Here is a 26,398-nt window from a genome sequence, read left to right on the forward strand (position 1 = left end):
GGGTCTCCTTTCAGCTCACACCCAAGCTGGTTACACATGCTAACATTGGAGGCATGCCCATCCATTGTTACGCATACAACCCGAATGCCCCGTGCATGCAGCTCCTCCAAAGCATGACTGAGAAGGACCCTTTGTGTTTCTGGAGACAGAGACTTATGGTGCGTTCCAGGCAGGCTTTTTAACCCGTAAGTCACGACTTCAAGTCACCAGTTACGAGTTTGTAGCGTTCCAGGCAAGTTACGAGTTACGAACTGGGAACTGGGAGTAGATCGATCTAGTACGAGTTCACAGGTGGGAAGTTACGAGTTTGACTGTACGTTCTAACGGGTAACCATAGGAACAGGTCGGAAAAATACGAGTTACGGGTTGCCTGGAACGCACCATTAGTCAGATAATATGCAATGGGAGCCTTCCAATGTCCTTGTAGACCAACGACCAGGGCTGGACTGGCCATCTGGCATACCGGGCAATGCCCGGTGGGCCGATGCACATATTTGGGCCGGCCCAGTACTGTGATAATTAAAAAAAAAAAAAAAAAAAAAAGGATATAGTTTTTTATCGACCGCAACGGTATCTGAGACACTAAACGTGGCCCATTGGTTGATTTTCTTGAAGGACATTGGGCTAGTCCAATGAAATCTCTCAGCTCTCGTTGGCCCGCCCCTCCCCTCCCTCTTGATCATTTGTCTGTGCCGGGGATCACCAACGCCCCCCCACCCCCCAGCAGCCACAGGTGCTGCTGCGCCGGGAGACGAGCGAGGAGGACCCGACGATGATGAGCGAGTGGAGGCAAGTAACATTAGCCTGGGGCTGACTAGGCTACACTTTTGAGACATGTCCAAAACAAAGCAAAAAACGTTTTTACATTGAATGTGATAACTAACTGCATACTGGTGAATGCAGCTGCCACTAATGCTAACGTAGCTCCTCAGGGATTGAAGCAGTTATTTTTCTAACTTTGATAAATTAACATGTGACAACATATTAGCCCATTAGTTGAAGGGCTGTGAGTCATCCATCATACATCTGAGACCTTCATCTTGACTTTGTGAGTTTTGTTTTGTCTCAGATTAAAAAAAAAGAAAAAAAGGTTTGATTATGATTACCGGTATCCTTGTTGAAGCATTAGAGATGATGATCTGCATATCTTTTAAATTCAATTAACAGGAATGCAGTAGGCCTTAGGCCTCTTTTGAGACTTTTATGTCATCCTTCATGACAGATAAATTTGTTCACTAGATGTCACCATGTCACAAAAAGGCTACTTGGCTACATATACTTGTCAGTACACAAATACTGAGTACAAGTTCTGTTTGCTGTTTCTTGCAGGTCACAAATTTGGTGAGAGTGGAGCTGGCTGGCTGCGGACAAGGAAGTAGGGCAATACATACTTGTGCACATACACATATGAGAATGCATATCTATTCAGACCTGTAATTCTTAGACTTTTTTTCCCCAATTCTCTATGGTTTCATAATGACTGAGTCACCTTTTAATAAGTTCCATCTCTAATGCTGCTACTGTCTGTAATATGTTTCTATTTAGATTATTTGTCAGGATATTTTGTTATTATTGTCCCTGTTTGTCCTTATCTCCCTGTCTCTCTCTCTCGCCCCCCCCCTCCACCCAATTGGTAGAGGTAGCGCCCACCTCTAGTCATGACATAATTTCTGTTGTGATTTGACACTATAATGAATACAGATGTATTGATTGATCAATTTTAGTCCTTGAGTTCATAGCTACACGCTTTATTTGTTAACTGCTATCAAGGAATATGACTCTCCTTTGTAGTATGCGTTAGAGAAGACGCCGCAAGAATTGTGGACTTCTACGCTGTGTGATAATGTAGTGGGCTGGTCTGGACAGAAAATGCTCGGGCTGAATTTTTGTCCCAGTCCAGCCCTGCCAACGACCATGAACACCAGAGCCTCTGTAGCAACATCAGTCTCACTGCTGCCATCACCCATGTCTACAAATCCAGACATTGACTGGGTATGTGGATTATATTGAATATGTTTCCTGATGGCCATGGCGTCCAACATGAGTGCAACATATCCATATTTAGCCTGGTCTTCTTGGCATTTTTTCTCCAGCATATCCAGCATCATTTGGTTCAGGCCAGGCTTGTCATCCACTGAACGCAGCCACCTGAAAAAAATTGATACGTAGCTTTTTATTTATTTTTGATGTGTTTGCATCAGTAATTTCCAAAAATTCAATCGGACAACATTAAGACTACCTTTGTAATGTATGTGGATGTGGGAGGGGAAAATGTTTAGTCTCCCTGAGGTATTTGTATGCCTTTGGACCATGCAGATGGAGCGTGAGCGCAAACTCTCTGTAGTCCTTTGTGTACTCATGATGACCCTGTTTTGCCATGAAGTCTATCTGAAGATCTGAAATGTTATGAGCAAAAACTAAAAAGTTCCCTACAGATAAGGAATTTAATAAAGAGTGTAAAAATAACATGTACATGAATTTGTACAAGTGCTAATTTTGTCTTACCCGAGTAGAATTCTCTCTTCATTAATGAGGTTCTTGTCCCTCAAATCCCCCAAAAGACTCTTCACTGTGGTCTTTGCCCTCTTTTCTCTGGCCATGGCATTCTTCTTCTCTCGCTCCAAACTTTCCACTCTTGCTAATGCTTCATTAAGTCTGGTCTTAAGAGCGGTAGGAGAAGCACGCAAGGCATAGCCATGATCCTAGCAGAGGGATGAACATGGTTTGAGTGATGTTTCACTTCACACACCACTAGTGTCAAAACCACTGACAGTACCGTGTGTGTGTGCCAGGAATGCATGTTCAACATGTCTTCAATTGTGTGTGTACATGGGTTTATTTGTGAGTGTGTTTAATATGAGTGGCAGCAAACAAGTGAGATATCCAGGACCATTATAGTATGATGTTTAAAGTAGAAATACTCACATCATTAGGCTGAGGTTGTGGGTGTGAGGTTGCAGTTTCTGGGGCATCCTGAAAGGCCACGGACAGGTTCTCTTCAGCTCTTCTGGAGGTAGACGTGGTCCTGCCCTTTGCTGGCTAAATGAAGAAGCATAATACTTGAAAAGAATATACAGGGATAAGTATCTCACCCCGCCCTGTGATTGATAATAGAATATTTACATTTATGAATGCTAATAGCCTTATGATATTTGGAGGTGAACTGGGAAGCTGAAGACGGATGGAATAACACCATCTCTGAGTCGGACAATTTGACCTGTCCTATCAAAATCGCCCTGCTTAAAATGTTCACAGCAAAGCACAGATGAATCACTTGCAGTGAATCCTTCCCTCCTCAAAGCCACTTCCCACTTCTTCCTCACAGCTTTGTCTTTGGGAAACCTTCAAAATGAAAACAGGAGATTCTGTAGAGTCTACACAAAAACATTTTACAAAGGAGGTCAAGCTTATTTTCTTCCTTCAAATCTCTTACAACCTTTCTTCAACAACACTCCTATTTTGATGCATATCTGTCGATAATGAGCAAAAGCTGCTTAAATTGTGAATAAGCTTGTTTGCAAACTATTCCACAATCAGATGTTCTGTTGTCTGCATTTTCAAAGCAACACTACATAGTATTTCGGCCTTAAAATAATGTTTCTAAACTCATTGAAGTGGTACTAGCTGAGCAGCAGCTCAAGCTAGATGAAATATACAGAGTTAAAGCAGAAGGATCTTATGTGAGATCCAGAAAGCAATGGCTGGACGAAGAGGAGCAAGGCTGGAAAAGTCACACAGTAGAGCGAGCTGCATTCAAAAACTTAATATTGATGGAGCTGTCACAGATGATCCAAAAAAGGTATCCAACCATTGTTTCATGTTCTAAATGAACCTGTATAAATCACACTATGATAAAATGTAACAAACAGTTAAAATCTATTAATATTGACCAAAGGACCCCCTGTGACAAGCAATAACCAGTCAGATCGGCCATTCAGCAACTTAAATTAGCCTAAACAAATCTTCTGGAACTGATGGCTTGACATCTGAATTTTGCATAACATTTGCTGATAAACTTGCCCTCTTCCTCTATGTTGTAGTCACCGAAAGCATCCATAACCAGACCCTTTCTCCAACTGTGTGGACGAGAGAAGTGGCTATTTGATCGGATAGGTGTGTTAATGAGGAAGACTCTGGTGAAGGACGTTATTACAATCAAAGTGTGGCCAATAAGAAAGTCTGTGCCACCTGTGTAAAATTCGCTGGTCAATGTTATACCAGTGTAAAGTTAATATATTAATAGTTGTTATTTTGTAGCCTGTATTCCTATGTGTCGTTATCATCAGCTGTTTCCCCTTGCCTGTGATGTGTGTGGGAGTGGTGATTGTTTGTGGTTGTCATGGTGACGGGGCCGGTCAGTAAAGTGGAGTGTAAACATAAACATAAACATAAAGTACCTGTTTTCCCGATCATCAAGATTTATACCACCACAACGAACCCTCATTCTACACCAGTAATATGTCTTTTATTTCTACAATAGCATTCTTGTGTCAGTTGTAATCTCAGTCAGTTAGTTCATAGCCGGGGAAACACGGGGACCGTGGACATAAATACAGTACAGTAATATTCAATTCACAAAATGCAACCAATAGTAATGTCAGCGTCGGAAATTAGCGGGGGCCATGGGCCATTTGGCCCCAAATTTTACCAAGAATGCCCCCAAAAATCATGATCCTGGGGCCAAAATTGCCCCCAAATTTTCAAAACAAATATATTTATATCTATACATTATCATAAATTTATTTTCATTAATTTACCGTCGCGCCTCATTATTCTCCTGATGTAAACGAGATTGCGCTGATACGTGAGAGTCATGTGACAGCGGGGCAGTGCTGCAGCTGCTGTGCTGCGATGGACCTGATCAGACTGGCGGTGGCCCACAGTGAATCCCCCGAAAGCCCCAGCAAATAATAGCCTACATCGACAAAAAGTTAAAGTGAAATTCCGGCGTAAGTGTAAACCATGGTCAAACACACCGTAACACCGAGTTAGACCCCCCCTCGAGAAATCAATTTGCCCGACCGCTACATTCACGAGATCCACCAACTTCAGCAAATACCGCAATATCGCCACACACGGCGCTCTCCGGATCCACTGTCTGACCGCAACCAAAACGCCACCATTTGCCCAAAATAATGCTCAGAACTGCACCAAATGTCATCAATAGTACACACAGGGTCCCAGCACGTAGTACGAGTTGTCAAACATCTGCTAGCTTTGCCTGTTTTCTTTAGCAAGGAGATGCAACTCAACTCACCTACTTCTCCTCCGGGAGCCGCTCGTTGGTGAGGAAGCCCTGACGAGTCGATCACCGAGTGCACCGGAGTTCCGCAGCTCAATCAACAATTACCTCATGGAAATACAATCAGAGTTTTTTTTTTTTTATCTTGCATATCACTTTATAACTATTATTATCGAGTGCTGGCCACGATATAGGCGCAAATGAGCATTTTTAAGAGCTGCGGAACTCCGGTGCACTCGGTGATCGACTCGTCAGGGCTTCCTCACCAACGAGCGGCTCCCGGAGGAGAAGTAGGTGAGTTGAGTTGCATCTCCTTGCTAAAGAAAACAGGCAAAGCTAGCAGATGTTTGACAACTCGTACTACGTGCTGGGACCCTGTGTGTACTATTGATGACATTTGGTGCAGTTCTGAGCATTATTTTGGGCAAATGGTGGCGTTTTGGTTGCGGTCAGACAGTGGATCCGGAGAGCGCCGTGTGTGGCGATATTGCGGTATTTGCTGAAGTTGGTGGATCTCGTGAATGTAGCGGTCGGGCAAATTGATCTCTCGAGGGGGGGTCTAACTCGGTGTTACGGTGTGTTTGACCATGGTTTACACTTACGCCGGAATTTCACTTTAAGTGGCAAGTTGCACCTTTTCGTCGGCTTATTATTTGCAGGGTTTAAAAAAAAAAAAAATCTTATAACGTCACTGCAACATGCGGCTCTCAGTCCTTGTCGGTGTTGTGTAGTTAGAGCTGTGTCTCCCTCCTGTTTCCCAGGTAGGAGGGGGACAATAGCCCACTTAGGGCTGGGTGATAAAACGGTAGAAATTGTGAAATAACTTTTCCTCAATAGAAATATGAGACATGGTCGATAGGTTTCATTCATCCATGTTTTGGCAAACAATACAAATAGCCAATGATATTGAGAGTTGCGCCGTGCCGAACCAATCATGTGGCTGGAATAGAGCCAGTCAACACGTGTATTTGTTTGGGTTGCTGCAGACGGGCACATCAGCTGACACCGCCGGTAAAATAAAAAATAAAAGAAAGAGAGAGAATGAATGTTGTCTCAAAAGAGAAAGTAAGGAGAACAAGGACGAGTGACTGAAAAGACGCATGGTGCGCAATGGGGACACCAGGCAGTTGGAGTGGACCGTGGTCACGGTGCGGCCGCTCTGCTGCTCACAGGGCCGTTACTAGGAATTCTGGGCCCCCTGAAAGAATACTAAAGTGGGCCCCTGCCCCCTCACGTTTCCACTTTTTTGCTTAGACTACGTATGTATTATCATTTTTTTATTTAGCCTACTTTGTTTTGATGCTAATGCAGCATTACTATGAGTATTAGTCAGGGTCTTATGCAGAATAATTCAGTTATACAAAGATTAGACTACTGGGGTTTTTTGTGGGCCCTACTGGGCGCTGCATGGGCCACTAGAATTATCATCACCTTTCTCCCCTATACAACGGCCCTGGCTGCTCACCCCAGAACGACTGTTGAGTTCACAACAGCCCCCCCACATCGCCCAGCCCTACCTACCAGTGATATTCTCATATTACTGGTAATATCTAATATCTAATATTGACCAACCATAACTTTATATAACCCATTATTTATATAGTTTATAGACTATGATAGGCGTTTATATAGCTTATAGTTTGTTATTTATATATATATATATATATATATATATATATATATATGAAATGGCCCCCAAGTATTTTGAAAATGCCCCCACTTTTTGGACTGTGGGGGCCAAAATTGCCCCCAAAATATTTTCTTAATTTCGTACCCTGAGTAATGTTCAATCTTACTTGTGAAAAGTAATCCCCCGAGTCCGGTTCTCGATTGTCCGCCGATTAGAGCAGGAATACGCTGCACAGTACTCTGGCATCTTGTTCCTTCTGCTGCGCAACTCATAGGCTCAACTAGTCAATCATAGAACTTATCTAGTAGAAAGACCGGTCCAAGATGGCGGCCGCATTTCTCACGGCCCAACGTTCGATGCGGCGTCTACTCTTTCTATGCGCCCGAGTATGTGGGGGCCTTAAACCGGACACTTCGAGCTAAGCTCCGACTTTCCGTTCCATCAACCTGAGCCTCAATTCCGTTCCAGCAAAGTGGTTAACACCATAGACATATAAAGAGTAGACGCCGCATCGAACGCTGCGCCGCGAGAAATGCGGCCGCCATCTTGAACCGGTCGTTCTACTCAGTCGAGCAGCAGAAGTAACAGGATGCAGAGCACTGTGCAGCATATTATTTCTGTTCTAATCAGCAGAAAACCATCTAAAACAGCTGGCTCTGGGGATTACTTTTCACTAATAAGATTGAACATTACTATTGGTTGTATTTTGTGAATCAAATATTTATTTATTTATTTATTCTCTCTCCTCCCTCTCTCTCTCTGACCTCATATGAATTGATTCTCTGGTTTATATATATTTTTATTTTCTCTAATATATAGCGTTTATCTCTATATATTTATTAATAACAGGAATGCTGCTATCTGATCAATTGCTGCTCTCTACGGGCTGTTATTTCCATAGACATATACATGGTTATTTCTGTATAATGAATGGTCGTCAAGTGTAACATACCGTTGCTAGGGACGCCGCTCTGATCAGCGCAGCGCAGAATAGAGAAACTATGCAGGATATTTACCGTATGTTTCATGTTTACCTTCAGTAAAAAGCTTGGGACTAATAGTGATGTTAGATAAATGACTTGTAACCTGTTACAGGGAGAGTGGAGGCTGAAAACCAAACCTGCTGATCAGATCAGAGCCTGTAGTCCGCGACACAAACACGCCCCATAAACCTATAATATCTTGTTTATGACAGGTAAGGCTACACGAATAGTAACACACATTGTAACATATATGTGATAATCCATTGATCCAGTTATTGATTATAAAAGGCTTTGGGAGGAGGCTCAGCAACTCCATTTATGTTCAAAAAATGTCCAGACAGTTCTGCTGGTGTTTTTTACACACTCACCGTCATGTAGCTAGGTAATGATAAAATGATAAGATATAAAATAATGAAATTCATATATAAAAAAAAAAAAGTTAACTAGCCTATTAAAAAATTAAAAAGATTAAATTAATTTAAAACGAATTAAAAAATAATAAAATGAAACTTCATCTCCTTGAATTGATGGATTTGGTATATGATTTTCTACAGTCAATTCTGAAATATATGTGACGAACCATATGAAATAGTTGATAAATGTGATAAATATCACTTGTTAAAATAAATTAATAGCCTACATTTTGTGAATTTATTTAGGTCTTAGGCTAAATTAATTGTTAATAGGTGTGGCTATCTACTGTACAGTATATCCACTTTGTCCCTTTGATGAGGGGATTAAAGTATCTTTTTGGACTTTTACACCTTTATTTCTTATTTTCTTTTGTATAATAGTAGGTAGGTAGGGATTTGGGGGCGTGGCTAACGAGCTTACCCAGCAGGCCGTTCATCTGACCACCTCCCTCACTCAGGGTGTCAGTAGCTACAGCTTTTACTATACAGAGTCATTTTAATACTTTAATCATTGTTTTAACAGACAATCCATTTAGAGCAGTGTTTCCTTTTCTTCTTGTAGAGTCCTTATATTCATCATAAATCTCCATAAGCAGCGTTTAGTAGCTGTGGAGAAGCTTCGGTGCGTTCGTTCCCTTTGCTTTCGGCCATTTTATGGTATTTTCGGCACTCGACTGATGTGGGCTTGGACCAGGTGAGGCTTACAGGTGAGGCTTGAATTAGCGTCAAGTGAAGCCAGCTGGTCTGGTTTGATGGAACGGGTCGGGGCTAGGTTTGGAGTTCTCGCTAATTCAAGCTTCAAGATTACACCATAGTCTGGATGTTCTTAGCAACTTTGATGGAATACCGGTTACGCCTACTGACACGCACGTCTGTCACGGGAGCGCGCACAAATAAGACGGACATAGGAAAACAAAGTAGAGTTTAGTTTAGTTTTTTTATTTGCACATTATAAAACCTGTATAAACAATGAAAATAGTCAAATTAAACATTGTGCAGGCTTATAAAAATACCTCCCCTATGAAAAAACAACAACAGCAACAACAGTGGTGGTCTTCAGAGTAGGAAGACAACACAGAAATTCACAACATAAAAAACAGAAAAGAAAGAAAAACAAGGAAAAAAGAAAGACAAGTTAACATAGAAAAATGAAAGATACTGAATTAATAAAAAAAAAAAAACAGTTTACATAATGAAAAAGGAAAAAAATGTATTTAGTTGGAAACACTGTTACGATAATAAACAATAAAAAAATAAAATTATAGTGAACAATTCTAAATCATCACAATTCCAGGTAGTTTCCTCTTTACCTGTGCACGCTCCCGTGGCAGTGAACATGATGTCAGAACTAATGGAATAAAACTTTAATGTAATAGAAACACACTCTGACTTCTGTCGTTTGTTTCAATATTTTGGGATGAAAAAAAAAAATTAAGAAAATGCATTGGATAAAAAAACACAAAGTGCCAGACATCCAAAAAAATATTTTTATTCATACTTATTTCATGCAACTTACTTAATCATATCTGTACAAAATCTCTGTTCTGCTCCATTTAACAATATTTTCATGCCTCACTAACATTTTGAAGGAAAATAATGAAATCTTGTAGAGAACCAGGGAGGGAAAGAGAAACTTTGTGTTATTATAATGTTTCTATAAAAAGTTATTGAACCAGGAAGTTTGGATCTATAAAGATCTTTCCAACTTTACTGAAGTGTTGGACTGTGTGAAAGGTGATGGAGCTCAGTAGTGGAGCTTATTACAAAGCAGAATAAACTACACACAACAGCAGAGACACTCATCCTCCTCTCTGGATTTTTTTTTTTTTTGAACTTTACATTTTTAAAAACTATATTTTTAAATCAGAATCACTGTTTACAGTTTGATGTGAGTGCAGACAAGGGTATGAAAACCACTGCCCCCTGGTGGTGAATATAGATGTAAGGCTTTATCTAAAATTACTGTAATAAAACCAAAGTCCTTCTAGGCAATATACAATATAGAATGTCTCTGATAAAACACAAAACATCATCAATATACAACCGGCTCAAAGGCCACAACAAAGACAGAAGACGAAGCCAAAGACACATTGATTAAACAAAAGGTCCCATAGTGTCAGTGGAGTGACAGTGTAACTGTTGGAGACAGTATTTCATGGAGTTAATGAAGTGTTTAAAAAGATTAATGAATAGACATATAAATTCATGATAATAAGAGAGTTAAAAAGAGCTTACATTTATAAATAAGTTGATGAAAATTATTTCAGTTGTGATATTTAAAAACCTTCATGTGAGGACATTTCATTTTGAAAGTGTGTGGTCACATGACCCCCTGGTCTGTTATGAGGGTGAACTGTGGGATTGTGGGTCAGAAGTAAAAAGCGGGACCACAGAGAATGGAGGCAGGAAGTCATGACACTGGACATTCAGAGATAAATACACTGCGTTTAATATGTATTTCATTTTGTGGTTGTGTACAAAATGCTTTGAGCATACAGTGGACACTTCATTTGTTTATTTGTTTACGTTGAGTTAGCATTTAGCTACAATGGACTCATATGGACTCTCTGCTTCTATTTGTAGTTTTCACGGTGTTCTATGATTTTACCAACGTCGGTGGAGAAGGAGAATAAAAGAATGAAAATCAAGACATCAGTATGAATCGTGGCCTTTTGTTGAACCGGTGTAGCTACAGACAGAGTTTAATATAAGATAGTAGAAATGGGTGAAAAGCCTCTGATGAATATTCTGATATATAATATAATATATCTGATTGACTTTAGTCTGAACTGAATCAGCTCAGTCGTCGTCACATTCAGAAACACCAAACACTGAGACTGATGCTTTTATTGTGAAAAGACAGGAACATCAGACTCTTACCAAAGTAAAAGTCACCATGGTTTTATCCTGTAATTAGTTTACAAGAATCATTAAGAAGAGTTAAAAAAATTAACAGATTTAATCCATGAATGTGAAAACGTGAGTGAGAGACAGAGACAGACATGTAGAGACTGAACTGTCTGTTCAACAGTGAGAAGGTTTCTGTGACAGGAGGAGACTCTGGTTCACTCAACACAGAGACACTGAGGAACCAGACGACCTGAGTCTAAACCCAGGATAGAGAGGTTGAGTGAAGGTGGTGTTGAAGGTGTAGATGTGGATCAGTGAGTCAGAGGAGACTCTGTAGAAGGACAGAGAGCCAGCAGGACAGTCCACATACACTGCTATTCTGTTAGAGGCAGAGAAGAAGGAGAAGAAGGAGGAGGAGGAGGAGGAGGAGGAGGTGATACGTGTCTCTCTGTTATTGTGACAGACTCTGTAATCACCATAACCATAGCACTTCAGACTCCAGGACTGATCGTTCTCTCCAAACCAACACTCATCACTGTTTCCTTTCCTTCTGATTCCTCTGTAACTCACTGATATATAAACCTCTCCTCTCCACTCGACCTCCCAGTAGCAGCGACCAGTCAGACCAGTTGAACACAGCAGCTGAGACCACCCGTCAAATCTGTCTGGATGATCAGGATATGACTGATGCTCCGTCCCCCATATCGCCTTCCTGTTGTTGTCAGACAGTTTGATCTTTGTGTTCACTGTGTCTGTGTCGATTGTGAGTTGACAGGAATCTGATGGAGAGAACAAGACACAGCTGCAGTTATTGATCATGTGATCAGTTATTGACAGTTTGATGAAGACTCATGAGGTCAGTGATGTGACAGTGTGAAGATGGTTGAATGTGCTGCTTTGTTTCCATGACTCAAAGTAAAAACAGACTTACACTTCCTCAGACCTGGTGTCAACCATGGGACTCCAGCAGGCTCCACCCTGAAAGGAGGAGGGGGGTCAGAGCAGCACCTTCTCTGTCAGCATGCACACATGGACATTACATGGCTCTCACACACACACTGTTTTATCACTGTGTTCACATGGAGGCTGGTATGTATGGATGAACATTACAGTAAGTGCAGCTGTGAACAGAGGATGGTTTCAGTGTTTGATGAGGAAGGAAACACACTCAACACGTTTGTTAGAGCTCAGTGAAACACACAGTGAGTTTAGTGAGAAACACTGAGTGTCAACACAACTTGTGTTTGTCTGAAGAAAACTCCACAGGAAGCTGGAGAATGAGGCTGTGAGCAGGTTTCCACAGGAGCCACAGCAGCAGTGAGTGGATGAAGGAGCTCTAATAGAAACCATCTGGTCACAGTGACAGGACGGATCAGGATCTCATGATCAATGACTCTGTTCTTCTCTGCTCTTCACACAGATCAGCTGCAACACACTGACTCACTGAGATCAGTCACATCATGTGGAATAAAGCAGCCGTCCTCAGGACCAGTCCTGAGCTCCATCAAACCTGTCCACACATTTTGACCGGACCTGAAGTCAGAGTCCAGAGGAAGCAGAGAAACTGTAGAGCAGAGAGAACCAGGCTCAGCTCAGACTCAGACAGGAAGTGAAGCTCCAGCTGCTGGAGACTTTCATTAAGGAGCCACTTTGTGGCTTCATCTGATCTGGAGTCAGCACACACACAGTCTGAAAACAGCTGTTTGATCACACACACATTCAGCCACAAACACTGATTATTACACTGTTCACTACACTCACTTTCTTCTGATTGACAGCTCCAGGCCTCTGGACAGTGAGGACATCTGGATGTCACACTGTGATTTACTGTCTCCTCAACACAACAACACATCTCATCAGGACAAGATCAGGATCTCAGAGAGACTGAGCTGATTATTGATCATCAATATCTGACCAGACAGAGACCTGATGGTGCCGCCTGGTCTCTGGCCTTGTCCACACGAGCCCGGGTATTTTTGAAACCATGAACATATGTTCCCGGTTGTATGTCCTGTCCACACGCAACCGTGCTTTTGGAACCCTGAAACCGTGGTTTTTTGAAACCGGAGTCCAGGGTGGGGTTTTGGGCCGGGGTTGGTTTCACCGGGTGCGTGTGGACACTGCAACCGTGATTGTTTTTCTCGTTTACGTCATAGCTGAGCACGTGCTGATGTAAACACTGCCAGCTGCAGAGGTTGTTTGCAGCGGTTTGCAGAAGTTGACGTGAGCTCGCAAAAATGGAGGTGACAAAGTGGATTTTTATCACTTTTTATTTTTTTTACATCATCTAAAAGCTATTTGTATAGTTTTTCGATGAGAAAAATATAACGAAACGGTCGTCAGGGCGATACTCTTGTCAGCTCCAAACTCACCCTCAATCACAGACCACAGCTGGTTTTCCACACAGCATCATTTACAGTAACAAGTGACGCTACAGATCAGCGGGGCCGCTGCCGGTGTGTTTTTAAAATTACAGAACTACTACAGTAGCGCCGCAGTTTCTTATTCCCCACCTTGTTTGATTGAGCGTTTTTCGGGATGATTTTCATGAATGAACAGGCAATAGCCTAGGTCACTGTCAGACCGGGTACGACGGGAGGGGGGGTCGCACTGCTGTCATGCAGTGATAAAAAGAGCCTATGCGGAGATGAACGGAACGAGCCAAAGGCCGAACATTTATTCGTGACGTCCGCGGTCGATATAAAGTGGATATGTTTCATTCATCCATGTTTTGACAGACAACACAACAGCCAGTGATAATGAGTTGCGCCGCACCGACAGTCATGTGGCTCAGCAGCCAGGTGACGCACACAGCACAAGAGTCAAGACACAGCGCAGCAACATGTGCAGGCTGCTGCAGCAGTGCACGTCAAAGGGACACCGCCGAAAATAAATAATAAATAGCTAAGGGTCCGTGTACGTTTCGTTAGTTTGATTTTTCCTTTAAACCAAACTGTCAGAAAACGAAAGTAAGCTGGTAATTTAGTTTTCCGTTTTAAACCAAAAACTAAAAAAACACAATTCAGGCTGGTTTGTAGGTTTTTTGGTTTTTGGTTTTAAAACGAAAAAACGAGGAAACCAAAATCAAATTACGGTCAAATTTTGATTGTCTTTTCGTTTTTGATCTTAAACAACACATTAACGCCGATTATAGACCGGAAATGTCTGAACTTCAAAATAAAAGCCCAGTGAATTGCATTATAGCCACAGACTGTAGATGAATGGCCTATACAATCTTTTTTTTTCTTTGTAAATGTTGTGTTTTGAGCATATGGATACATTTTCACAGCTGTGTTTATTTTTACACATAGCGACAAGCTGATCGTTAATTAGTTCATCTTCCTCACGTGCTGACCTCAGTCTGTCCGTTGCGCACGCTGCAGCGCTTCGCTCCCAGGTCAATCAGAGCATTTTCACAGTGTGATGAGGTCAGCTTCACTCCACTCAGTCTTCACAGACAGTCCACAAAGAGTTTCTGAACATTTCCTCCTCAGTTTGTCCCAGGCGGCGGCAGATAGTTTTTAATTTAATTAATTAATAACGCCATGAGACCCGGCTATTAATTGAATACCGGCTGAATGATTGTTTTGTTATTTGAGGAATATAGCTATATTACGATCTGCTGCAGTAACGTTCACCACCTTGTGGAATAATGCTGCATGGGGCTGGGTCATAGACCAGACCTTCTCAGAGACTCAACCCGACCCTGAGATCTCCAACCCCGGGCATATTTTGGCAGGTGGCAGCGGCCCCTTTATGGTTCTTACTCTTTTCAGTCACATGAGATCCAGTCCCAGACCTCGGCTACAGTCCGGGATTTCATCAGGCTCCCTTCCCGGCACAGGGCACTCTAATTGGCAGCTTCGATGAGGGGAATCGCCGTGCGTAATGGTCGCGCGTAATGACAGCTCCTCGCCGGTGAAACACAATAAACTGCGCTACTTCTTGCATGTTTGTCTCATGACATGGTGGAGCCTACACAGAGGTACACAGACAGGTGGATCAGGCGGCAAAGAAGTCCGCTGTGAAAATGATCTGACTGAATAGAAGCGAAGCGAAGCGCTACAGCGTGCGCAATGGAGACAGAGACCCAGCGCAGCGAGGAGAACAGTAGAAGATGAGTTAACGATCAGCTTGTCGCTATGTGTAAAAATAAACACAGCTGTGAAAATGTATCCACGTGCTCAAAACACAACATTAACAAAGAAAAAAAAAAGATTGTATAGGCCATTCATCTACAGTCTGTGGCTATAACACAAGTCACTGGGCTTTTATTTTGAAGTTCAGACATTTCCGGTCTATCATCGGCGTTAATGTGTTGTTTAAGATCAAAAACGAAAAGACAATCAAAATTTGACCGTAATTTGATTTTGGTTTCCTCGTTTTTTCGTTTTAAAACCAAAAACCAAAAAACGAAAAAACCAGCCTGAATTTTGTTTTTATGTTTTTTGGTTTGAAACGGAAAACCAAATTACCAGCTTACTTTCGTTTTCTGACAGTTCGGTTTAAAGGAAAAATCAAACTAACACGGACCGCTAAGGCTGCACGTAGTTTTGAAATTGTTTTTGCAAATGTTTTCATCCATAAAATGACCAAAAATGAACACTATAAGCGGATTTCTTGATAACGAATTATTTAAACAGCATTTGTATAGAAATGATTCCGTCCCAAGCCTTTTGATCCATAGGCGGTTTCCACTGTATTTTGATTGGTTAAAACAGCCTTCCACACGTGCATTGCGTCACTTGGTAGCGGATTAGGCTTGGGCGATAGGTAAAAAAATTCCAATCGGCCACCGAACCCCTTTAAATCGGCGGTTGACGATATATTCGGCCGTTATGACACGTGTGCAGAGCGCAGGTGATAGATAAATAATTTCAACAGAATTGCTGTGAATCTGTGAACGCGCGCGTATAAAGGGCGGATTCAAGGCAGCAGATCAGCCACAACAGAGCACCAACGCGTCAGAGAGAAGCGAGGTGAGCGCAGCGCAGCGCACACCTTATTTCTCCTGTGAGGAAGAAAGAAAAAAAGAAGCCTGTGGTCCGACTCCGACCTGACCCGAGTTATTAAATGTTTACGTTTAGGCTATTTAAAAGTAATTTAATTGGTGCTGACTTGTAAATGAATGCTGCTCTGGATCCAAAGTATCCAAACAACAGAACCATTTTATTATATTAGACTATATATTTTCCATCTTTGCTGAGCATGTTCTAAATTAAATAAAAGCCTGTCCCATAGACGCGTGTCTCTATAAGATGGGTCCGCTCGGCGCACATACACACACACACACACACACACACACACACACACACACACACACACACACACACACACACACACACACACACACACACACACACACACACACACACACACTCACACACCCTCAAAAAAAAAAAAAAAAAAAACTATTGGCAGAAGTCCGGGCCGTGAGAACCGGCAGCCTACCTCTCCTATGGATAATCAGCTTGATAATCCGTTGTTGTGATAGACACATGTGTTTTCATAACGTATCATAACGTGGATACAATCACTGCAACTCTGTCCGGAGCTTCGCTACTTTTATTTCAGTATCCTTGGTAACAGTAACCCCCGGTACAAGGATTTCAAAATAAGGGACTCGTTGGAAATCAGTGTGAATAACATAGCCTACATATTACATAGCTGCCAGATCCAATTTACGCATGCTTTGAATTGTGCTCCATGTAAATTAGAGTTGAATTCTGTGGAGCCAGACCATTAATTTGGCGAAATAAAGTGCAAAAAAAATCGCCCAGACAATCGCCAAAAAATAAATCAACCGTGACGGACTCAGCCGGTGGTCAATTGGCGATACATTCGTCCTATCGCCCAAGCCTATAGCAGATTCCATGGTTGCGTGTGTACAGAGTGTTTTTATTACACCACTCGTGTGGACGCGGAGCAAAACTCCGGTTTCAAAAGTACCGGGGCTCGTGTGGACAAGGCCTCTGTCTCTTATTTCCTCCTTGGTTGGAGACGCTGGGAGACGAATGTCTCTGAGCAGTGGACATGGTTTGATTCTTGTTGCTGTGTTGTTATTAGTGTGTCCACACTCAACAGGTGTCTACAGTCTCTGGGACTGTTCAGGTCAAACACTCTGTTGGTTCAGGAGCAGTTCAACCAGCTGCAGCTGAAATGTTTCCTGATACACTCTGAAATAAAGTCTGATCCAAACATCTGGAGAGACTCAGAGCACAGCTGCCAACAGCTGGTTTCATCACTGACATCTCTTCTCCTGAATATGACACAGTGAGTCATGATGAGACACTGAAGTCATCATGAGGAGAAACTCCTGATCCCAGTAGTTAATCACTGTGACTGATGAAAGCTGCACAGCTGATGTTTGAAACACTCTGAGATTATGGCTTCAGTATGAACTGTGTTGGGACCAGGGATGCAAACGGGTCAGGACCAAAAAAGAGAGGAATTGTCAGGGGGGGGGGGTGCGCATTAACAAATGATTACATTACAATATCACAACCCGGTCTCACGGGAAATCGTGTTAACTGACACGAAATTTTAATCTATTGATCGTGCTGGCCAACACGATTTCCTTGTTTTTTTCGTGTTGCTCAGAACGAATTTTAAACTAATGTATTTCAATTGGAAGTTAATTTCGTGCGTGCAAGCACGACATTCAAATGCCACGGCGCACAGAAGGGCTTTGATTTTATTTAATTTCTGAACCTTGACATCAACTGAATACAACATTTTATTCATCAGAGATTCCTCATATATCATATTACATATCGTAGCCATATCGAACTCGCCCCCCCTCCGTTTTTTTAATGTTAGGCTACGTCAAGCCTGTACATTTAAGAAGTGATATTCATCATATCGTCCTATATTTATGATCTGGTGCTTTTATTGTTCCCTTTTGTTGCAGGATTCAGGCATTTTGTGATTAGAAACCTATTTTATGGTTATTTTTAATATCTGCTTCCTGCTCCCCTCCCCGAATCGAATGTCCCGTTAATATAATACATGTCCGCATTTATTTTTCATATTGCGAGGTAAACTTTTTTATATATTCTAACAAACAGTTTTTTTTCCCCGGGTTTTTTAATGTTACGTCAAGCCTGTACACTAAGAATGCAGGGATTCTCGGCATCATAACGCCCATATTTATGATCTAATGCTTTATTCCTCTTATTTGCTGCAGGGTTCAGGCATTTTATGATTAGAAAACTTTTGGTTATTTTATTTTGTAGGAAAAAACAGGAAACAGATATCTGTTTCCTGTCTTTCCTACAATATAGCTAGAATGTCCGCATTACTTTTTCAACTACGGACTACGTTTTTTTTGTTTTGTTTTTGTAAGGTACCACTACGCTGACAGTGTCATCTTATATTATTTTAATATCGTTTTTTCGTACTATTATTGTGGAAGTGTCCTGTATTTCTCTTGTCCCTCTCCTTATGTTGTCCGGTGGAAACAGATTCTCCCCCTTTCCCGCTAACCCTTCACCAGGTAAGATGTGTGCCTGCTGGATGTTCACATTAACATTGGTTTCATTATTAAACGCAAGACTATGTATGAAAACCATCTTCTAACTTGTGAGGGAAAAAATAGCCATATCTTGTAACTTTGTCCAGCTAGCTGACTGATAAATCAACTATGTGTAAGCTTATTCCCGCCGAGCGTGGAGCATCAAAGAATTATGATATGCAATAACATGAGATATAATGTCTCATTGGGCACCCTTAAAAATTGTGTATTGATTTAGAAAAAACGTGACTTTTTGTATACATTCAGAAGATGGGGAAATCATGGTTCAACCAGTTGCATATACTTTTTAAACCTTTCTGCAAATGAACACAGCTAGACACAGCTAGCTAGACTTAATCTATTGATCGTGCTGGCCAACACGATTTCCTTGTTTTTTTCGTGTTGCTCAGAACGAATTTTAAACTAATGTATTTCAATTGGAAGTTAATTTCCTGCGTGCAAGCACGACATTCAAATGCCACGGCGCACAGAAGGGCTTTGGTTTTATTTAATTTCTGAACCTTGACATCAACTGAATACAACATTTTATTCATCAGAGATTCCTCATATATCATATTACATATCGTAGCCATATCGAACTCGCCCCCCCTCCGTTTTTTTAATGTTAGGCTACGTCAAGCCTGTACATTTAAGAAGTGATATTCAGCATCATATCGTCCTATATTTATGATCTGGTGCTTTTATTGTTCCCTTTTGTTGCAGGATTCTGTCTGTCTGTCTGTCTGTCTGTCTGTCTGTCTAGCTCTCTGTTTCTCTATCTATCTCTCAGCTATCTGTATAACTGTTTGTTAGTCAGCCTGTTTGTCTGTATTGGTTGGTTTGTTTGTTTATTTGTTTGTCTGTATCTGTCGGTATTGCAATGGACAGATATAACATTGACCCCCAGAATCCCAAATACAAAGAGGGGAGACGCATGGCTGTTGAACTGAAGCATGATCAGATTCTTGCTGAAGCCAGGGTTAGTGTTTACATCATTCTTTACTTGACCATTCAAATTATATCCCTTACTGAATGTGTGTAGAAATATGAGTGCAGAAGATTTTGTTTTACTGTTTTATTAAACAATGCAGTTGAGTATTTAACATCCAAGCATGCTCTGTGGCGTTTAGAAATGATGAAAAAGGCCCAGACGATGCTGACTCTGTATCAGTAGTGAATAATATCTGCTCTTAGAGCTATGGATTCAGTAAACAAATGAATACAGTAAATTGAGGCCACAGGCAGACTGTTCATGACTGTAGTGCAATAGTGAAATATGTAATGCAAAACATTGGAGAGCAAGTTTTCCAATATCCTTAACTACAGATGGCGACATTATGGTAAGGGTGTGGATAAATCCCTTGATTCAGTAGATGTTGGGGTTTGCTTTGATTTGTCATCTGTTTTTGCTTAGGTACCTTTAACCACATCAGTTTGACAAGACTTTTATCAACTCATAGGAAGCAGCTCAGATGAGGAAACGGACATCAAAGTATAAGAGGACAAGGCAAGGACAAGGCCAGCCCAGGGGAAGGCGTGGTGGGCGACCCAGCGCCTCAGCTACAGGTTGTTTGTGTAAATTGTTGATGTATCGAAAAGTAGATAACAATTTTTTTCAGTGGCATTGCAGTTAATTACATAACCAAGTATTTCATGTGAATATACGTAGTTTGTCTGATTATATCAATTGTTAATTAGTATGTAGGTGGAAAAAACATGATTGCAGTCCTAAGCCTACCCTAATCCATTCTTACTCTTCTATGTGCTTATTTACAGGTGTGCAGCCTCCACCTGACTGCTCCCTGTCATCCAGTGTGGGAGATCTGCCTACTTTCCCCTCAGCAAGTCCTCTGGCAAAATTTGGTAAATCACTTGAAAATGCCTTGAAAATGAGATCTCGATCTCAACTGGTCTTTTTTACCTGGTTAAATAAAGACTAAATAAAAATAAAAACAGTGATGAATGAATTTAACTTTAAATGTTACCTTCAAATCTCCATGTATAATTTAATTTAAGATAGACATTGGAACAAACCTTACACTGTAAGACAATGTATTACATAGATAAAGAACACTAATGGTAATAGCCAGGTCCATGGTGATGAAAATATGTGTATGCTATCTGTTGATTAATTGTTTTAATATTATATATGTAATCTAAATCATCTTATATAACGCAAGTTTATATTTTCTTTACAGAAAAAAATATGGAGAGGCTCTCTGCTATTTTGGCATCATGTCATTCTGATGAGCCTCAAAGAAGCTCAGCATCATCCAGGTCTTTCCGTCAGCATAAAGCCTCGGAGCGCTGGAAAGAGTCAAGACCATACAACCTCCAGTGCCTCATAGAGAAGGAGGCTGTTGGTTATCCTTTGTGTTACCTCTGCAATGAGCCTGCTGTCATTCGGTTGGTATTCTTAAATACTAAACTTATTCCATGATCGGCTTTTAGAATTAGTGGTCAGTGTGTAATTATGTTTTCTTTTGTGCTGGTAGAAAACTTGAAAATTTCAGAAGCATCCCACAGGAATGTGGAAAATTATTTAGGACCTCCTGTGCCCAACTGCAAGGGGCTAAACCCTGAGACACATAAACCAAATAAATACAATTTTGTATCTCACCTGATTCAGAATATCCTAACTTGAATTAATAATTTTTTATAATCATTTTGCCTTTCCCTTCTAGGTGCAGAGATTGTCTTCCCGACGAGTGGTTCAGTGGCGACTGTGATGTACTGCATCACAAAAAGCAGCCACTCCACAACAGGGAATCCATTATTGATGGGTTTTTTTAAAGCTGTTCCTCCAACCACACACATCATGAAACAGGAGGATGGATATTGCACCCATGAGCAAGGTATGTCTCAATCTAAGCCTAATTGTTTCCATATGTATTTCTAACTTGTTACAAATAATGTAATGTAGTGGTTTCTTGTTTTTGTCAGCATGCATTTTGCCAGCTGCGAAGGCACCATGCTGTTCTTGTGAGGGCACAAACATCATCATATCACCAGGGAAACCAGTGATTTTAATTACCATCAATGGTAAGAACAATTCACTACACTACACAGATCATGTGTATTAAGTATGTGGTTGGTGTGTATTCATGATGTTGTTTATTTGCATTATGTTCCAAGGGCGTTATGACTTGCAGCCACTGTATTTGTGTGGAACATGCCAGAGGCAGTGGACTCCTGAATTAAAGGACCTCATTAGGAGCGGATATTGGCCGGCCTCTCTTAATGTGTCTACTTTGTACACATTGGACCTTTTGAGCTCCTTCCAGGAACTGAAGGTAATTTCTCCTGGTTTTGCCAGACAGGCCTTCGCAAAGTTGCTGGAGCACCGCACAAAGTGTGGAGGAAGAGTACGTAAAAAACTGTATTTACATAAGCAGACATCACAAAAATGTGTAATTCTCTGTATCTTCTAGTCTGGACATATCAATGGAGATGCACTGCAGTGCAGTTTCTTAGAGTTTTCGTACTCTTCATTTGAGGAAAACCAACTCTGCTGTGGTGCTGAATTCACCTGCCCAGCCTGCACACCTGAAATGTTGGCTGTTTCGGCAGATGGAAACAGGAAGTTGTATCGCTTTGGCCAAAGTGGAAGGTGCTCTTTTTTCCATTGTTTTTATTGATTCATTTATATTCCTGTGTGACTAATGCATCTATCTATTTGTCTTTCTTCTTCAGCAGTGAGGACCCTGCCTTTTTTGAGGGGCTCTTTGTGGCAAAAGACAGTGAAGTGTCCACATTTACTGAGGCCATCCAAAAAGCAGTGAAAAATGCAAGTTATATTGTGTGACAAAATGTGACAAAATAGCTTTATTGCTGAAATATTACTGGAATTAAATTTAAAGAAACAATGACCTATATAGCAGACACAATTGCAATTATTTTATTTATGTTTGTTGTGTATGTTATAGAGACATGGAAAAGGAAAATGTGGGGACTCCCAATGGACAGCAGCAAGAGAAAGTTCAAGGAGGGCCTCCGAGATATGTAAAGGTAAGTCTGTATTTGTTGGTCACTTGGCTTGTTAATCCTTAAGGGCTTTAACCTGATTATTGTATAACACTATTTATCAGACATGTCAAAGACTCCTGGACGAGACTGCAAGGCTAGCTGCACTAAAAACGGAGGTATATTGCTCAGATGATGAAACATCACAGTGGATCTCTGAGGTGATTGAATGGGCAGCTGGAGGTAAGCAAGACCAGATAACAGAAATCAGTGCAAAGAGTGCACATCGCATGTTTTACAACCAAGTTGTATTAAAATGGATTTTATATGTAGACCAAAACAAGTTCTTAAATTTAAAGTCCTGTGTTCTGTTATATTGAATTTACTGTAACTTTTATTTCTATAGAGACACCAAACGCACCGCATAACACTGAAGGCACCACACAGAGCGAACTTCAGCAGTCCATTGTGGGGCTCTACCTTAGTGTCAGGCAACAGAAGCAAACCCTCTACCGTCAGGATGGTATAACAATAAAACAAGCTCATAAAATCAATCTACTGTAGTGTTAACATTCCAACAAATGCATGTACTTGCAATTCATGAATTCTAACTGTCCATTATTTAAACTGCCATTAGATTATGATAATCTAGATAGTGTTCTTGCTCTTAATGTCTTTTCAGACAGCAGCAAGTTTCGCCACCGCCTTCGGAGGAAGCTGGGAGAGGACAAAAAACTGCTTCTTCAGGAGATGCAGAGGTACAATGGACTAGTACCGGACTCTGCAGCAATCAATGTGGCTGCTGTGGAAAACACATTCACTGGAGAGAGCACTGTGTCCCCTTTGTGGCCATGGGAGGTTCATGGCAGTGGTATGTCAGTTTTGTAAAGCTTCATAAGAATTATTTTGAGTTCTTGTACTTCGAGTATACTGAACTAAATCATAACATATTAAGCGTTTTAATATCCATTAGGTTTGTGGGTGTATTTTAATTTTACTGTTATTGTGTACAGAAAACATCACAATCAAGGAGGCATTGTTTGACCAAGTGATGTTAACAAAGCGCCTGGAGGAGGAGAAGAGCATTTTGCTTTTGGAGATGGAGCAACATTGCACATGGTTGCAGAAGCAGGCAGAGGAGCTGAAGAACAAGGTGGCTGAGAATGGTAAGATGGAACAAAAATGTATTCATTGAAATAATTACTTTCAAGATTAAAAGAAGTGAGCCGAAATCAGTGTCAGTCACAGAAGACAGACATCTTGCTGTGGAGTGCATCTATAATGTGTCTTGTGTCCTTGGAAATGTAGACCAGGGCAACGAAGGACTTTGCTGTCTCTTGAAAAAACAACTGTCTGAACTGTTGGAGCAGTTGCAAGTGGTCCTCCGACAGTACAAGACTGCTTTAGGTCCTGAGGCCTCTGTCCATCTGCACATTGAGGAGGAGGATCAAAGTGACCTCAGCAGTCCAGACAGCAGTGAAGACGAAGAGGATGTCACAATTTAGGTAATTTACTCAAGTATGTACTGTATACTAGTGTTTATTTTGCAACCATACCTGTAAATGATTTATACAGCTTGTTCATTCTAGATTTCACCTTCTCTTACCATGTTTTTTTTTCACAGATTGATGCTGCATGACGAACTGGACTCCGTGCTGCCAGACCCATCAGCCACATACCCATGTACACATAAAAACACGATAGAAAGCACACAATAAGAGTTACAAAAAACACAATAAGATCATAAAAGTTGCAGTGATATTTTAAACTCCAATGCAGAAATGGGTGGTAGGGGGAACTGAGGCACTCAGAGTAGGAGAGTGATTTACAAAGCCTTTTTTGCAGCATGGCCATACAAATTAAAAACAACTAGCCAACGCGTTGCGGCCACAGGCCTTCATCGGGGCTGATATAAAATGGCTGCCCATATGTAACCTCATACCCATATGTAACCTGACTTCCTAGGAAAGGGCCTTATAGTAGAAACACAGATTGTGGTGTTTATCAGTAGAATACAATATACATCCACACTTAAACGGACATGAAAGAAGAACAATACAAAATATACAAGCAAACAACAATAGAGAACATTTCAAGCACTGTAAATCATCAGGTTAGGGTTTCTCATTCAGGAAGTTGAAGGAAGACTTATATTGGCCAAGGGAGCTGGATCCCGCCTAGATCAAAGAAAAGGGGAGAAGTCAAGTTCACCATTTAGGCCTGGGTACTGTGTAGCTTTCAGAGTATATATCCAAATGGATTCTCCCTGTGAGAGACTTTTTAACCTGTCTCCGCCCCTTGCTGAACTAGCTATATGCTCTATGCCTGAGATCTTCAAGGTGTTACAGCTGCTGTGGTTGGTCTTGTTGTAATGTAAAGCCATAGGATATTGGTGGTTGCCTGTCCTAATGGCATGTTTATGTTCAACTAATCATACCTTCAATTTATGTTTCATTCTCCCAATATAAAACCAGCCACACAGGCATTCCAGTCTGTACACAACAAACGTGTTGCAATTTATAAATGATTTAATATCATATCTCTAACCTGAAGTAACATCCGTGAATCGGTTGGCATTGATCTATTATCACAACAATTGCAATTGACACATTTGTGATTCCCTGTTCTCATATTGAGCCATGTTTTATGGGGAGCTGAAGTGAGATGACTCTTCACCAGTTTATCATTAAGTTACCAGTTTATTTCTACTATAAGGCCTGCACAGACATGTGACCTTTCCCTGTATATAGGTTACATATGGGCAGCCATTTTATATCAGCCCTGATGAAGGCCTGTGGCCGCAAGGCATTGGCTTGTTTTAATTTGTATGGCCATGCTGCAACAAAGGCTTTTTAAATCACTCTCCCACTCTGAGTGCCTCAGTTCCCGCTACCACCCAGTCTTTGGATCCTTACACTGAAGAGGACCAGAGGTAGAGACTAAAAGACAAAGAGACCTGTTTCAGTACACACCTTTCAGTGACTACAGATTGTAATGATCTTTAAGGCCAATCATGTTCATGGCTGTGTGAACCAGGTGCAGTAGCTTTGATTTAGTTGAAACAGGGAGGTTTCCAAACCAAACAGGCATACCATATCTGATAACGCTTTCCAACACAGCCTGATAAAAATTAAAACATAATTCTCTGCTCAACTCTGTATAGTCGCAGACTCCTTAGAAAGTACAATCTTTGGAGGAGTCTAGAACACACGCAGTCTACATGGGTGGTCCATGTTTAAGTTTGGTATATGTGGAAACTAAGGTACTTGTAGGACTGGGCTTGTGCAATTGGTTGGTTGTGGATGACAATTTTGCTGTGATCACAAACTTCTGTGGGATCGAAACTGATCTCCTCTGTCTTTTTAACATTTATTGTGAGATCGCACCACTCAACAAACCTTTCCACTTCAGAATGATAAATGTTAGTGTTGTCATGCTCCTGGAGTTAGCTCAGCACTACAGAGTCATCAGAGTATTTGAAAATATAATTCTGTGTGTGACTTGCTGAGCACTCATTTGTGAACCATGTGAACAGAACTGGTCAGCTGACACCCCTGTGGAGCTCCTGTGCTTATGGTTTTTACCTGACAAACACTATTACTGACCTTAAGTAGCTGAGTTCTGTTTGTTAAAAAGGAGTGATACTGAGGGGCTGACAGCCAGTTGTTTCAGTTTCTGAATTAAAAGATGTGGCTGAAGCGTGTTAAAAGCAGAGCTAAATCAATAAAAAGCAGTCCCCCACTATCCTCAAGATGTTGGCCTCTGCGTTTTACTATAGCCTATTGCTGAGTTATACATAGCCTA

General features: G+C 41.2%; 2 protein-coding genes and 3 long non-coding RNA genes across 5 annotated transcripts in view; 3 read left to right on the forward strand and 2 right to left on the reverse strand.

The window, feature by feature from the left end:
• The window catches only part of LOC146975255 (protein NLRC3-like), a 71,037-nt gene that overhangs the window by 16,674 nt on the left and 27,965 nt on the right, over positions 1–26,398 (reverse strand). The window contains exon 9 of the mRNA XM_085794682.1: positions 12,050–12,096. Coding sequence (XP_085650808.1) covers positions 12,050–12,096 — 47 coding nt within the window. The remainder of the gene's footprint in view (positions 1–12,049; positions 12,097–26,398) is intronic.
• On the reverse strand, positions 384–2,394 carry LOC146975257 (uncharacterized). Its single transcript, XR_015037331.1, has 3 exons — positions 2,240–2,394; positions 1,921–2,148; positions 384–441 (listed from the first exon to the last, which is right to left on the reverse strand). It is a non-coding gene; the product is annotated as an uncharacterized LOC146975257 (long non-coding RNA).
• Positions 20,117–21,026, forward strand: LOC146975258 (uncharacterized). The gene is made up of 3 exons (XR_015037359.1): positions 20,117–20,197; positions 20,408–20,494; positions 20,830–21,026. It is a non-coding gene; the product is annotated as an uncharacterized LOC146975258 (long non-coding RNA).
• On the forward strand, positions 21,773–22,620 carry LOC146975259 (uncharacterized). The gene is made up of 3 exons (XR_015037332.1): positions 21,773–21,996; positions 22,063–22,241; positions 22,325–22,620. It is a non-coding gene; the product is annotated as an uncharacterized LOC146975259 (long non-coding RNA).
• LOC146975260 (uncharacterized) lies at positions 22,726–25,739 on the forward strand (the record flags this gene model as incomplete). Its single annotated transcript, XM_085794382.1, has 6 exons — positions 22,726–22,837; positions 23,001–23,117; positions 23,277–23,465; positions 23,608–23,760; positions 23,903–24,099; positions 24,219–25,739. Coding segments are annotated over 5 exons (768 nt in total), but the record flags the coding sequence as incomplete, so codon positions are not given.

This window comes from Trachurus japonicus, chromosome 13 (assembly GCF_045865225.1).
Source record: "Trachurus japonicus isolate A0001 chromosome 13, Traja_1.0".
NCBI lineage: Eukaryota > Metazoa > Chordata > Actinopteri > Carangiformes > Carangidae > Trachurus > Trachurus japonicus.